Source organism: Cornus florida, unplaced genomic scaffold (assembly GCF_030987335.1).
Source record: "Cornus florida cultivar Cherokee Brave unplaced genomic scaffold, ASM3098733v1 CherokeeBrave_3.0.0_Hap2_Chr11, whole genome shotgun sequence".
NCBI classification, from domain to species: domain Eukaryota; kingdom Viridiplantae; phylum Streptophyta; class Magnoliopsida; order Cornales; family Cornaceae; genus Cornus; species Cornus florida.
Window position 1 is genome coordinate 85,492,347 of NW_026775581.1, and position 12,867 is coordinate 85,505,213.

Here is a 12,867-nt window from a genome sequence, read left to right on the forward strand (position 1 = left end):
TTGAGGTAGGCTATGTGTTCCAGACTTAGCAGACCTCAAGAGAGAGATTTTAGAGGAGGCACATCACTCTAGGTACACAGTGCACCCAGGTGGCACTAAGATGTATCATGATCTTAAGAGGCAGTTCTGGTGGGAAGGCATGAAACGTGATGTGGCAGAGTTTGTATCTAGATGTCTCACTTGTCAGCGAGTGAAAGCTGAGCACCAGAGACCAGCAGGACTATTACAGCCTTTGCCTGTGCCTGAGTGGAAATGGGAGCATGTGACGATGGATTTTGTAGTGGGGTTACCGAGGTCGATACATAACCATGATACAGTATGGGTGATAGTGGACCGATTGACTAAATCAGCTCATTTTCTACCCATTCGAGCTACTGATACTGTAAAGGAATTGTGTAAGATCTACATTAGAGACATAGTTAAGCTTCATGGAGTGCCGGTGTCTATTGTCTCAGATCGTGATCCTCGTTTTTCATCTCGATTTTGGAGTAGTTTCCAAGCAGCTTTTGGTACTCCTTTGAGTTTGAGTACTGCTTTTCATCCTCAGACCGATGGCCAGTCTGAGAGGGTCATTCAGGTGTTGGAGGATATGCTTCGTGCTTGTGTGCTAGATTTTCGGGGCAGTTGGGAGGATCACATACCATTGGTTGAGTTCGCTTATAATAATAGCTATCAGGCTAGTATCGGCATGGCACCATATGAGGCACTTTATGGTAGACCTTGTCGTTCACCTGTATGTTGGGCTGAGGTTGGTGATGGTAGTTTTTTGGGGCCAGAGTTGGTGCAAGAGACTACGGAGAAGGTTGCCATCATTCGAGATCGACTTCGCACAGCTCAGAGTCGACAAAAGAGTTATGCAGACCGACGCCGTCGTGCTTTGGAGTTTAGCGTGGGTGACTTGGTGTTCTTGAAAGTATCACCAATGAAGGGGGTTACGAGATTTGGTAGGAAGAAAGGGAAGTTAGCTCCTCGATTCATTGGACCTTTTGAGATCACAGAGAGGGTTGGAGTGGTGGCATATAGATTGGCTCTACCACCTAGACTATCAGCTGTTCACGATGTTTTCCATGTCTCTATGTTGAGGAGGTGCTTGAGGGATGAAACTCAGGTCATTGACTGCACAGAGGTCCAGATTTGCCCTAATACGACCTATGTTGAGACGCCTGTTCGCATTGTTGACAGTATGGTGAAACAGTTGAGGCGGGCAGAGATACCTCTGGTGAAGGTACAGTGGAATCATCAGGATGAGAGAGAGGCTACTTGGGAACTAGAGTCAGAAATGAAGGGAAAGTACCCACATCTATTCGAATAAGGTACGCAAATTTCGAGGACGAAATTTCTTTCTAGGAGGGTAGAATGTAAGACCCGTGTAAAATACATATATATATATTTATATCATATATTTATTTACTTAATATAATTTAATGGTTATCTCTGTTTTAATTTAAATGGGTGATTGTGATAAAGTTTGTTAAATAATTTAAATTTAAAAAAAAAACTAATTTATCTCACCAGACTCCTTATATCTCTATAACTCTCTAATACGTTTTATTTCTATATATAAAAAAAGATATATTAGCACGATAACGGGAGAAGAAGGGACCAGAGAGAGTGATTTGACGTCGTGTTTTCCTGCAGTAGCCGGGGGAAAGGAACGGTAATCGGGAAGTCGCGTAGAAAGGAAGAATTATTTATACCAGGCAAGTTAATCTTGCTTTATATTTTTATATATGTTTACAACTTCTTGTTAAAGAAAAGATTCTTACAAAATTAATTTGGCATGTTCTAGAAAATCTTAGCCAATTATTTAATTAAAATTTATGATCAATGGATGTATGAAATCGATGAGTGGATTATTAGGTGATTGTTAATTCACTATCTGATATTTTAAAAAATTAAAAACAAAAATAAATAAAATGCAATACGTAATTATAGATGAATTTGTGATGTATCTATATATATACACGTGCATGTAGGTTCTAATAAAGGTAAACATTGCATTGTATTGGAGCACTTGAGATAATAGTTGTCTATATATATACGTTCATGTAGGTTATACTAAAGGTAAACATTGCACTGTATTGGAGCACTTGAGATAATAGTTGTCTATGATGGATTATTCAGATTAATTAAATGTTGATATTAAGTATATATATGTGTCGAATTGGAACTGGAATGGGAACTTATTGGATCATGATCATTGAGAATCAGTAATGGTGACTTATTGTATGAGTTCAAGGTCACTTATATTTATATACAAATCTGTATATATATAGGTAAGTTTTATTCATATTTTCCTTGGATAGATTGGGTTATTGTATTTATGGTTATACATTTATTATGAGATTTGAGTAAATATTAGAACTAAATTTAAAGACTTGATTCAATTGGCCGGTTGCTACATTTACTTAATGAAATTGAATTAGACATGGAACATAACCTTAAATTTAGTATTTAAATTTGTATTTAGTTATCTGGTAACCTTCAAATATAAATGAATGCTATTAGTTTTATATATAAAAAAAAACTATTATTTAATTATCAGTATGGATCTCAATAACTGATCAGTTGAAGTAATAGAACTATAAATATATGAGTAGTACTAGCATAACTCATGGTAGCTTAATGCTTGTATGTACATTGAGATATATATATAAATTTACCTATTATTAATTGTAATTATATAATCTGTATCATTAAGCTTGCATGAACTTTGTAAAGAATACACTTGATGAACTTGGTTACTGGACAGATTTGATGATCTGTACTAGTTTTCTTCTTTGAACTTTCATTTGTGATTTCCTTATCAGTTGATTATTGCAGGGGGTATAATTAGTTTAATAACTACATCATTAAAGGTCAGTCTAAGTCATGGTTGGGGCATGATATTTAAATGATAACATAATATTTTTTTAGCATAATTAATCTAAATTTATGATTATAAGTGGATTAGTCGGAGGGGAAGTCCGGGGCTAACCCTATGATGACTTTTGGGTATGGTCAGGGACTTACCTATTTGGGAGTGCACTACCCTTTTGTTATGGCCATGGGTCTAATGAGCCCTTATTGTGTGGACGTGATCAGGGATCATCTGGGGAGTAGACGTACAATCCAGCCACACGTGTGTTTTTGGTAGTCAGGGACTATACGATTCACACCATTTTATTGGACGGGAGCCCGGGGCTCATGTGAGATATGCCGATTTATAAAAAAAAATAAAAGATGGTTATTTATTAAGTTTATAACTAACTGGGTTATACACATTTGAATAATGAACTTAATTGAGTTGCTTATATATACAGGAATATAAGGTAAGGTTAATTTGCTGAACGATGATTGTGTTTAGCATTTATTGCTGAGCTTGTGAGCTCACCCCATTATCACATTTCAGGTACACGTTGAGTAGGAACGTGATGGGATTACATGATGGGAACGGATTTTAGCTCGTTACGCATTGATTTATTTTAGCTCGGTTTTTCCTTTATTCTGATTATTGTAATAAAGTTAATGTTTTATGAAACTTTATTGAGTTGATTCAGTGGTCATAGATGTTTTGTTTTACTAGAGGGAATTGCACCTCTATTTATGGATTTGTATAAAATTTGTCAGACTCTCATGTTTGTTAAGTTGAATGACGGGATTCATTGTAGTTCTATTATGGAGGATGTATGTTGAGAATTGATGGAAGTTATACCTTAGATTTTTTTTATGCAGGACAAGTAGTTCTTGTATTAAAATTTGGGGTGTGACAGGAGGTGTCTGTAATTATGCAATAATTATGTGACAAAACATTACCTGGTGCGACATAACCAATAATAGTTCCTCTAATCCCAATTGAAGAACTAGATTTTGACCGATCGGGTTTACCTCCGCTGCCTCCAAGAAACCTTGATATACCAAAATCACCCACTCGAGCGCAAAGCTCATTGTCAAGAAGAACATTACTTGGCTTTAAATCGCAATGAACGATTGTTGTGTCACATTGATGGTGAAGATAATCCAATACAGATGCCACATCAATTGCAATGTTTAGCCTTTGTATTAAATCCAAGCCCTTTGGATCCTGCTGCACAGATTGATTTGGGTGTAACCAACTCTCCAAAGTCCCATTTGGCATGAACTCAAAGATCAAAGCCTTGAAATCATTTTCTGCAAAGCTTACTCAATCAAATAATGGGAGGTTGGCTTATAAATTTGGCCATGATTTGCACCTAAAAACAAGTCACCTTTCACCTTCATTTTCTGGTTTATCACTACAACTGCACCAAGTCATAATTTCAGAAAATTTACTTTTATCCCTCTCTGGTTAAAAAAAAAAAAAAAAATTAATTGGATATTAAGAATTGATGCGTAATAATTACTGTAGATAGTAATTTTTGGGAGTAGATATTCCTAATTATTAGATAGTTAATTTTTGGGAGAAGATAAGGTACGGTTTATTTAAGTGGAAAACATGGATGTATAATTGGACTAAAAGTCACCCACAAGCAGAGAATTTTAAATAACATGAAAGTGCCAGCTTATTTGCACGTCGAGGGGTTAAAATCTAAATTTAAGGAGTACCAACTTATTAAGTCAAAAATTAAACAGTAAACATTATCCAAGGGAAAGTAAATTGGCTAGTTAGAGAGCCTAGGTGTGGGTATATAATTAACAAATAAATAATTTTAAAATATACTATTTATAATGGAGTTTGCCATCTCTTAAGTTCAAATTAAATAACTACCATAATTATAGTAATGATATTAACTAAAAACCAAAAATAAAAAAGGGGAGATATTTGTATCTATTTATTTGAAACAAATTTGAATTTGATTTGTCAAACATTTTATATAGATATATTGTCACGTGACTGTTGTAGGATTGTAGATTTTGACTCTAACCAATGTCTCAAAAATTTAGTGTCTAGTGGTCTACACAAACAACTGACATAATATACTATAATTACACACTTTCAGATTCACGCTTTATTTTTATCAAAATAAAAATGTTGCATGTATTACTTTGCTTGGTGTGATTTGATCCATCTTCTCTTCTTCCAGTATAATTTGGTCATCAACAACCTTCATAACTTGATCGAAGAGCCATCTTAGCATAGTTGGGGAGACAAAAATTGTTTGTGAGAGATACATAGTTGTGGTCCTGTGGAGAGTAAAATTGTTCTAGAACATGCATCAATACGCCTTTTTTCCGGTGAACATGCATCAATATGCTTTTTTCGGTAAACACTTCCAGTAAAATAACATAAACTACTAAACCAGTAATTTAACTTAAATCATATCTTGATAAATCAACCACTCTAGGCAAAGTGTAGGTGTGCAAGTTTTTTGTCAATGTAATTAAAATAAATAAATAGAACTGTGCAGGGCCCAATAATGGCCCAGGGAACAAAGGCACGAAGCCTTACATTCAAATAATGGATAGCTACGGCAACTAGGCCCAAATGTCTAACGGCATCATCATCAGTTATCACTTATCAGACAAATGCCTACTGTTCCTTCACTGCCGAAAAAAGCGTTCAACCTCCTCCGGCTGCTTTTCACCCCATGCACCGCCGATTCCTTCGCCGCCGACGAAGCTGAACCGGTGTCTCTGTACCAACACATCGTCTGGCACGAACGACGTTGTCCCGTTCAACATTAAAAGCACCGGTCCTGTGAATTACTCGCTCTCATTTTCTTGTTCATTTTCTGCCATTTGTGCGTGGATGTACCATTCTTTTATTATTATAGCACTGTAAAAAAAAGTTCTTGAAGGGTATCGAGATATTGTAAATTGGAAAGTTGTCCAAGTTCCACAGGAATGCTTCCCTCTAGGATCTAGATTAATTGTTAGACATCAAATTCGAGTGGAAAGAGAACAGATTCGCAAATAAAAAATGGGATTTTGCCAGTGAAATGATTACTATAATGAAGCAATTGTAGAACTTTAGAGAATTACTCTATTTCTGTTGGAAAAAATAGTAGAAATTTTTTGTATATGTTGATATTATTTAATACTCAATGATCAAGTAATTTACCTCCTTTCTCTAAGAATTAGCTTCTTATTAATTGCATGAAGTTGAAGATAAACATTGCTACAAGAAAATATTGATAAAAGTACATATAGTGGAACTATATCTTTCAGATATACCTCATTATTCTGAACATTACCTTATGAACCAGCTATAATTGTCTAACTAGGAATTATTTCTTCCATCTCTTTCTCTCTCTTTCCTTCCCCTCCTCCATACATAATAAGATATGCTTCTCTAATCTTGTGGAGTTCATTTAGAACATTTGTAATATCCATCCGTTCTCTTGGCAAGTCAGAAGAGCAAACGACTCCAATTCTAAGAACTGATACCAAGCAATCTTTTGTTGTAGCAATCTTGCGTTGTTTGGTCCTTTCAGAGTCATCTTCTTCTTCCAATATGAGTAGAGAATCGACAATCTCCATCACTCCATCTGGAAGCGCCATCTTAGCATAGTTATGAAGGCTGAAATTGTCTGTAAACATACTACCAGTCGGCCTTTTTCCAGTAAACATCTCCAGTAAAAGAATTCCGTAACTATACACGTCACCTTCCGTTGAAACCTCCCCACCCATACCATATTCTGCAATTTGAAACAAATGATGGTGCTTAAACTGTTGATGTTCTTCAATATTTTCTAATTTCTAAATTATTTGCTTGATTTATATTTTGACACTACATAGAAATGAAATACTACAATCCCAAATTTGGTGGGAGATTTCCATGTAGTTGGTGGTTAGTTAGGACAAAGTAACTGATGGATGAGATGTTGTAGTAAATTGAGGTTGGAACCAAACGGGACAAATTGTTAGAAGCCAGCTGAAGGTACTCTTAAGTTAGGAAGCTGTCCAAGTTCATAAGGAGTGCGTCCTTCTAGGTTGTTACGCCTAAGCGAAAGGTTGCGAAACACAGAAACATTTCCTAATGAAGGTGGGATCTTGCCACTGAAACGATTTTTGGAAAGATCAAATTCTAGGAGATTCGACAATTATCCCAGCTGGTTAGGCATTTTTCCTACAAAATTGTTTTCTGACATGTTGATGACTTTGATGTCTAAGAAATGAGTCAAATTAATAGGAAACTGACCTTGGAAAGAGTTTGTGTAAAGAGAAAAATGTTGTAACCGAAACAGTCGACCAACTTCTGGGGGGATAATGCCATGGAAGTTGTTGTTCTCGAGTTGGATCGCTTTAAGGAAGGTAAGGTTTCCAGAATGAAAAGACATGGAACCTACTAATTTTTTAGAGAAGTTTAGGACAGTCACTCTCTGATGCCACTGGCTACATGTAATCCCTTGCCAATTACAGAAGTGGATAGAATCATTCCATGAGCTAAGAACCTTGATTTTATTCCTTGATGGTTAACAAGGCTTGCTTGTCTCTCATTTGTGAAACCAAAAGTGGTGCTCGTCACCTTTCAAAAAAAAAAAAAAAGTGGTGCTTATTGTGGCATTTGAAACGAATAAATATTCAGGACAATGAGCATGAAGGGAAGTTGGAACAAAGTGCACAAGTTAATCACTTTATGGGCAGAAGTGACTAATAAAGAAGATGAAATCAATTTTCGAAGTTGCGTTTTTTATAATGCAGAAAGTGAAGTGTAGATGGAATCGTTTTCCATGGCTTGTGCTAAAATATTCCCGGTTTTGAGCAGATCTGGTAATAATTTCCAAAAATTACCATCTATGACCATGATTTGGGGCACCTAAACTATATAATCGAAGACAGACTGCATTTAATTGCTATTAGGTTTAGTTACTTGTCAAAGGATAAACTAGAGACTTGGTTGATACTAAGCTGTACTCCATCCCAAAAATATGACATATCTGAAAAAAGTTCAAAAACCCTTAGTAATCTATAGCAGTAACTTTTGATACATTTTGTATAGTACCAATATTGTGTTGAAAGGCACATACCAATATGCTAAGTAGGAACCACAAAGTCAATATTCAACAAGACCTGACTGACCTAAGGAAAAAAATTATTTAGACACTTAAGATTTATTTGTACCATGGATAACTCTATCAGGTAGTCAACCATCAAGTCTACAATTCATATGCAGGTTTTTCTGGGTGATAATCAACAAGTCATGGTCATATATAATTGTTCTTAGCAAAGTTAATAGTACTTTCAAACATGCTAAGTATGCCAATCCTGAGACAACCACAACAACAACACACGCACACAAAAGTAGAAAATAAAATACAATAAAACAAAAACTTTAAAGAGTCTCAAGTGTCGTAGAGTATGTACCAAAAGGAGGTGTATATAATTATGCAATAATTATGTGATAGAACATTACCTGGTGCGACATAGCCAATTGTTCCTCTAATCCCAATTGAAGAACTAGATTGCAAATGATTGGTTTTACCTCTTGCGGCTCCAAGAAACCTTGATAGACCAAAATCACCCACATGAGCGCAGAGCTCATTGTCAAGAAGAACATTGCTTGGCTTTAGATCGCAATGAATAAGTGCTGTTTCACAATGATGGTGAAGATAATCCAATGCAGATGCCACATCAATTGCAATGTTCAGCCTTTGTATTAAATCCAAGCTCTTTGGATCCTGCTGCACAGATTGAGTTGGGTGTAACCAGCTCTCTAAACTCCCATTTGGCATGAACTCAAAGACCAAAGCATTGAAATCATTTCCTTTGAAGTCCATGCTTGAGCAAGATGTGATGATCTTGACCAGATTGCGGTGGCGAATGTTCCTCAAGGCTTCACATTCAGCCAAGAAGCTCTTGTTGGCTCCAAGTAGTTGAAGTTTGAATACCTTCACAGAGACAATTTGTTCACCAGAGTTGAGAATTCCTTTATAAACAGAACCGTAACTCCCTGCACCAATCAAGTTTGCTGAAGAGAATCCGTTGGTAGCATGTTGAAGTTCTGCATAAGAGAGTGTTGGGTACTGACTTCCTAATGGACAATCTATGGAAGACTTTCGTTTTGACCTTTTGATGAGGTAAAAAACAGCGGAAACACATGCTATCAACAAAATTGTAGAAAGAGTGATACTTGTCACAAGAATTATCACTTTACGGGGGAACAGCTTTTTTCTTTCCCCTTGTGTGGGACATGCAGGCAATTCCAATGCCTTGATTCCTCCACAAAGTTTGTCATTTCCCACAATTGAAAATGCACCGACATTCATGAACACTCCTTCATTTGGAACTTCACCCTTAAACTTATTATAAGATAGGTCTAGATATTCAATCACTCGGAACTCGCCTAGAAAGCTTGGAATCCGTCCAGACAAACTATTATGAGAAAGATTTAGGTCTCGAATTCCTTTTAATTGCTGTAAAGATGATGGAATAGTACCTTTGAAAAGGTTACCCTCCATATGCAGGGTTTCTAAAACTCGACAATCACCAAGACTGCTTGGAATTTCTCCAGAAAGTTTGTTTTCTGAGAGATATAATTGTCCAAGATTTTTCAAGTTACCCACTTGTGAGGGCAGTGGTCCTGTCAAATAATTTTGATTCAAGGAGAGAGCAATTGTAAGAGAAGAAAGTCCAATAACTTGCTCGGGTATCGCACCAGTGAGGTGATTCAGTTGAAGATCCAATACTTCTAGCCTTGTGCAATTACCCAAAGAAACAGGTATTCTTCCCTCTAGCATATTTTGTCCTAATCCAAGAATACTCAACTGAGACATGTTGCCAATAGATGGCGGAATTTTTCCTGATATGTTATTTATGGAAATGTACAGTCGCTGCAACTTAGAAATTTTCCCAATAGATTCAGGAATGCTTCCGCTGAACATATTTGTATCCAATACTAGAAATTCTAAGTTGACGAGGTTCCCTATTCCCTGTGGTATGCTTCCAGATATGTAGTTTACATTTATCCACAGTGAGGTGAGACTGGTGGATAGATTTGCAATTGAATTGGGCAATACACCTCCAAAATAATTCCCACCTAAAAGTAGACCTTGTAGATTTGAACAGTTGGTTAATGAATCAAGGAAGCTCAAGTCATTGGCTTTTTTAGTTCCGAGTCGGTTACTAAAAATACTTAGCCTATCTAGATTTTGAAGGCTATGCAAATTCATTGGTACATACCCACTAAAAAAATTCTCACCTATATCAAACTTAACAAGTTCTGTAGCATTAACCAATGATGGTGGAATAGGCCCAGAGAATTGGTTACCGCCAACTAAGAAATATTGTAGTTTTGGAAGGGTCAATCCCAGTTCTTTGGGGAGCCTTCCGCTTAACTGGTTGAGAACTAGAGCAAAGACAGAGATGGATGAGATACTGTAAAGTGGAGGAGGAACCATTCCAGACAAATTGTTGGCACCCAACTGAACATACTGTAAGTCAGAAAGCTTTCCAAGCTCAAAAGGAATGCTTCCCACTAGATTGTTATAACCTAGATCAAGTGTGCGAAGAGCAGAAAGATTTCCCAAAGAAGGTGGGATATTGCCAATGAAAAGATTTTTGGAAAGACGCAATTCTAAGAGATTAGACAATGACCCTAGCTCAATAGGAATTTTTCCTAGAAGATTGTTTGAAGACATGTTGATGACAGTAATGCTGGAGCAATGAGTCAAGTTGGTAGGGAACTCACCTTGGAAAGAGTTTTTGTCAAGAGAAAGATGTTGAAGCCGAAACAGTCGACCAATTTCTTGAGGGATTGTGCCACTGAAACTATTGTTCTCGAGATGGATCCCTCTGAGGAAGGTAAGATTTCCCATATGAGGAGACAAGGAACCGACTAATTCCAGGGAAGACAAGTTTAGGATTGTCACCCTCTGATGCCAATGACTACATGTGACTCCTTTCCAACTACAAAAGTGGATAGAATCATTCCATGAGCGGAGGACATTGAAAGGATCCTCAAGAATTTGATCGCTGATGGCTAGCAAGGCTTGCTTGTCTGTCTCGTTTGTGAAGCCAAAAGTAGCGCCAGCTGTGGCATTTGGGCACAGTAAAATGAGGGTCATATGAAATAGGATGTAAGAGAGTAAGAGTGATGAATTGAATAGGGTCAAAATCATATTTTTGTGTTCCATTCTTAGTGAAAGATGAAGGAAGCTGAGAGCAGAGCACAAGGGAAGTTGGATCAAGTGCATAAGCCAATCCTTCCTTACATTCGGACCTGCATTATGATAATATTAGTGCTTTAGTTTGACAAGAAGCATCACTTTTAGGAAGTTTGACAATAAGTTTGGTATATTCAAATGATACTGTACTTATTGAAAGAAATAATACTCCGTAACTATCAAGTGTTGAAATTGACAAAAAGGTTGGTATATTCAAATGATTCAACAATTGCGGGTGGATGGTTGGTAGAAATTGACAAAAAGGTTGGTATATTCAAATGATTCAACAATTGTGGGTGGATGGTTGGTAGAATGTCCAATTCCCTGAGCAGGTATGCCCATCCATACCTTTGAGTCCTCTCTCCCTCTGGTTTGCGAAGATACGAGAATAAAAATTAAAAAAATAAATAAATAGATAAATAACTTTTTTGGTAATTGTTTGGTGTATGAAGTATAAGAGTACTGCATGAGTTTGGTAGTGAATTATAAGGTGCTCTAAAATGCGGAACACCACTATTGTCTTATTGTCTTGAATGTGCATAAAAATTAATTATGACTTGGCGCAGTAGCAGTATAGCTGCTGAAGATCACACACACACACACACACACAATTGGACTACAAACTCACCAAGCAGCAAAACTAGCATGCAACAAAATTCGGACCCTCAATCGCTCACATGTAAGAGGAAGAGAGGGCAAAATCGATCTTTGGGATTCTTATCAACAGTACTTGCAAATTAATTAAATATTAGCTATCAAAATGGTCATAAATTTTTTATTTTAGTCATTACATTATGCATACTAGTATATTTTAGAACTTAAACTGAACTTCAAATAATTAAAAGTTTACTAGTAACTTATAAAGTCAAAAAATTTAGTTAAACATTGTCCAAGGAAAAGTACAGTGGCTAGTTAGAAAGAGGGGGAATAAATTAAGCAAAAAGAAAAATAAATTTATTTAAATATACTCTTTTTGATGGAGCTTTCCATCATAATTACTAAATTCTTAGTACTCTTTTCAAGTTTTAATTAAATAACTACAAAACTAATAGTAATTAAATTAACTAAAAAAGAAATTAAGACGACCAATATATCAAGAGAATAAATTAATGGTAATGACACTAAGCCCATAGTTTGGTTGCACCGAATTGGAATTGCATATGGATTGCAATTTCAAGGTATTATAATCCCAGTAATCTAATTCCAAATCCACTCTTTGGATAAACTTTGGAATTCAAATGTAATTGACTTTCAATTCTAATTTATCGTTTGGATAACATCATTAATTTGGAATTGAATTAAACCAGGTAAAATAGATAGGTAAGTGCAGAAAATGCCTTAAAGTATGTTTGTAGTGCACGTGCAAAAAAACTCCTAAAGTATCAATTTGGTGCAAATATGTTCCTCTTATAAATGTAAACCCTAAGTTGACTAAATTACCCTTACTGAACCATTTTCTAAATATATAAAAATAAATAATTTTGTAAAATGACCGAAAAGGACATTACTGGTGGACGCCCCTCTCGTGCAAAAAACATCCCTAAAGTTTCAATTTGGTGTAAATAGGTCCCTCTGACAAATTTAAACCCTAAGTTGACTAAATTACCCTTATTCAACCATTTTATAAATATATAAAAATAAATAATTTTGTAAAATGATCGAAAATAACACTATTGGAGGACGCCGGCAACGGTTAAGTAAAGATTAAAAATAAAAAATAAAAAAATAGAAAATAAAAAACAAAAATAAAGTGCAAACTAAAGAAAACAAATATACTCCAAACAAATATATTAGAATTTTTTTC

General features: G+C 35.8%; 2 protein-coding genes across 2 annotated transcripts; both read right to left on the reverse strand.

The window, feature by feature from the left end:
* Positions 1-3,481: 3,481 nt before the first annotated feature.
* Positions 3,482-6,588, reverse strand: LOC132281460 (probable LRR receptor-like serine/threonine-protein kinase At3g47570). Its single transcript, XM_059783160.1, has 5 exons — positions 6,233-6,588; positions 6,020-6,076; positions 4,234-4,259; positions 3,796-4,149; positions 3,482-3,486 (listed from the first exon to the last, which is right to left on the reverse strand). Exons 1-5 carry the CDS (start codon positions 6,586-6,588, stop codon positions 3,482-3,484), a joined length of 798 nt encoding a protein of 265 aa, XP_059639143.1.
* Positions 6,589-7,931: 1,343 nt separating this feature from the next.
* On the reverse strand, positions 7,932-11,175 carry LOC132286672 (probable LRR receptor-like serine/threonine-protein kinase At3g47570). The gene has a single exon (XM_059789032.1). The coding sequence runs from the start codon at positions 11,091-11,093 to the stop codon at positions 8,244-8,246; it is 2,850 nt and encodes a 949-aa protein (XP_059645015.1). The 5' UTR covers positions 11,094-11,175; the 3' UTR covers positions 7,932-8,243.
* Between the last annotated feature and the right edge of the window lie 1,692 nt (positions 11,176-12,867).

Excerpts from the sequence above, each read along its gene's own strand:
- LOC132281460 (XM_059783160.1), bottom strand. The coding sequence starts at position 6,588 with ATGGGTGGGGAGGTTTCAACGGAAGGTGACGTGTATAGTTACGGAATT. Across the intron at positions 6,077-6,232 it reads AGAGAAGCATATCTTATTAT|CAATGTTTATCTTCAACTTC; the intron begins GTATGGAGGAGG and ends ATTTTCTTGTAG. Across the intron at positions 4,150-4,233 it reads TGATAAACCAGAAAATGAAG|AAAATGATTTCAAGGCTTTG; the intron begins GTGAAAGGTGAC and ends TAAGCTTTGCAG.
- LOC132286672 (XM_059789032.1), bottom strand. The coding sequence starts at position 11,093 with ATGCACTTGATCCAACTTCCCTTGTGCTCTGCTCTCAGCTTCCTTCAT.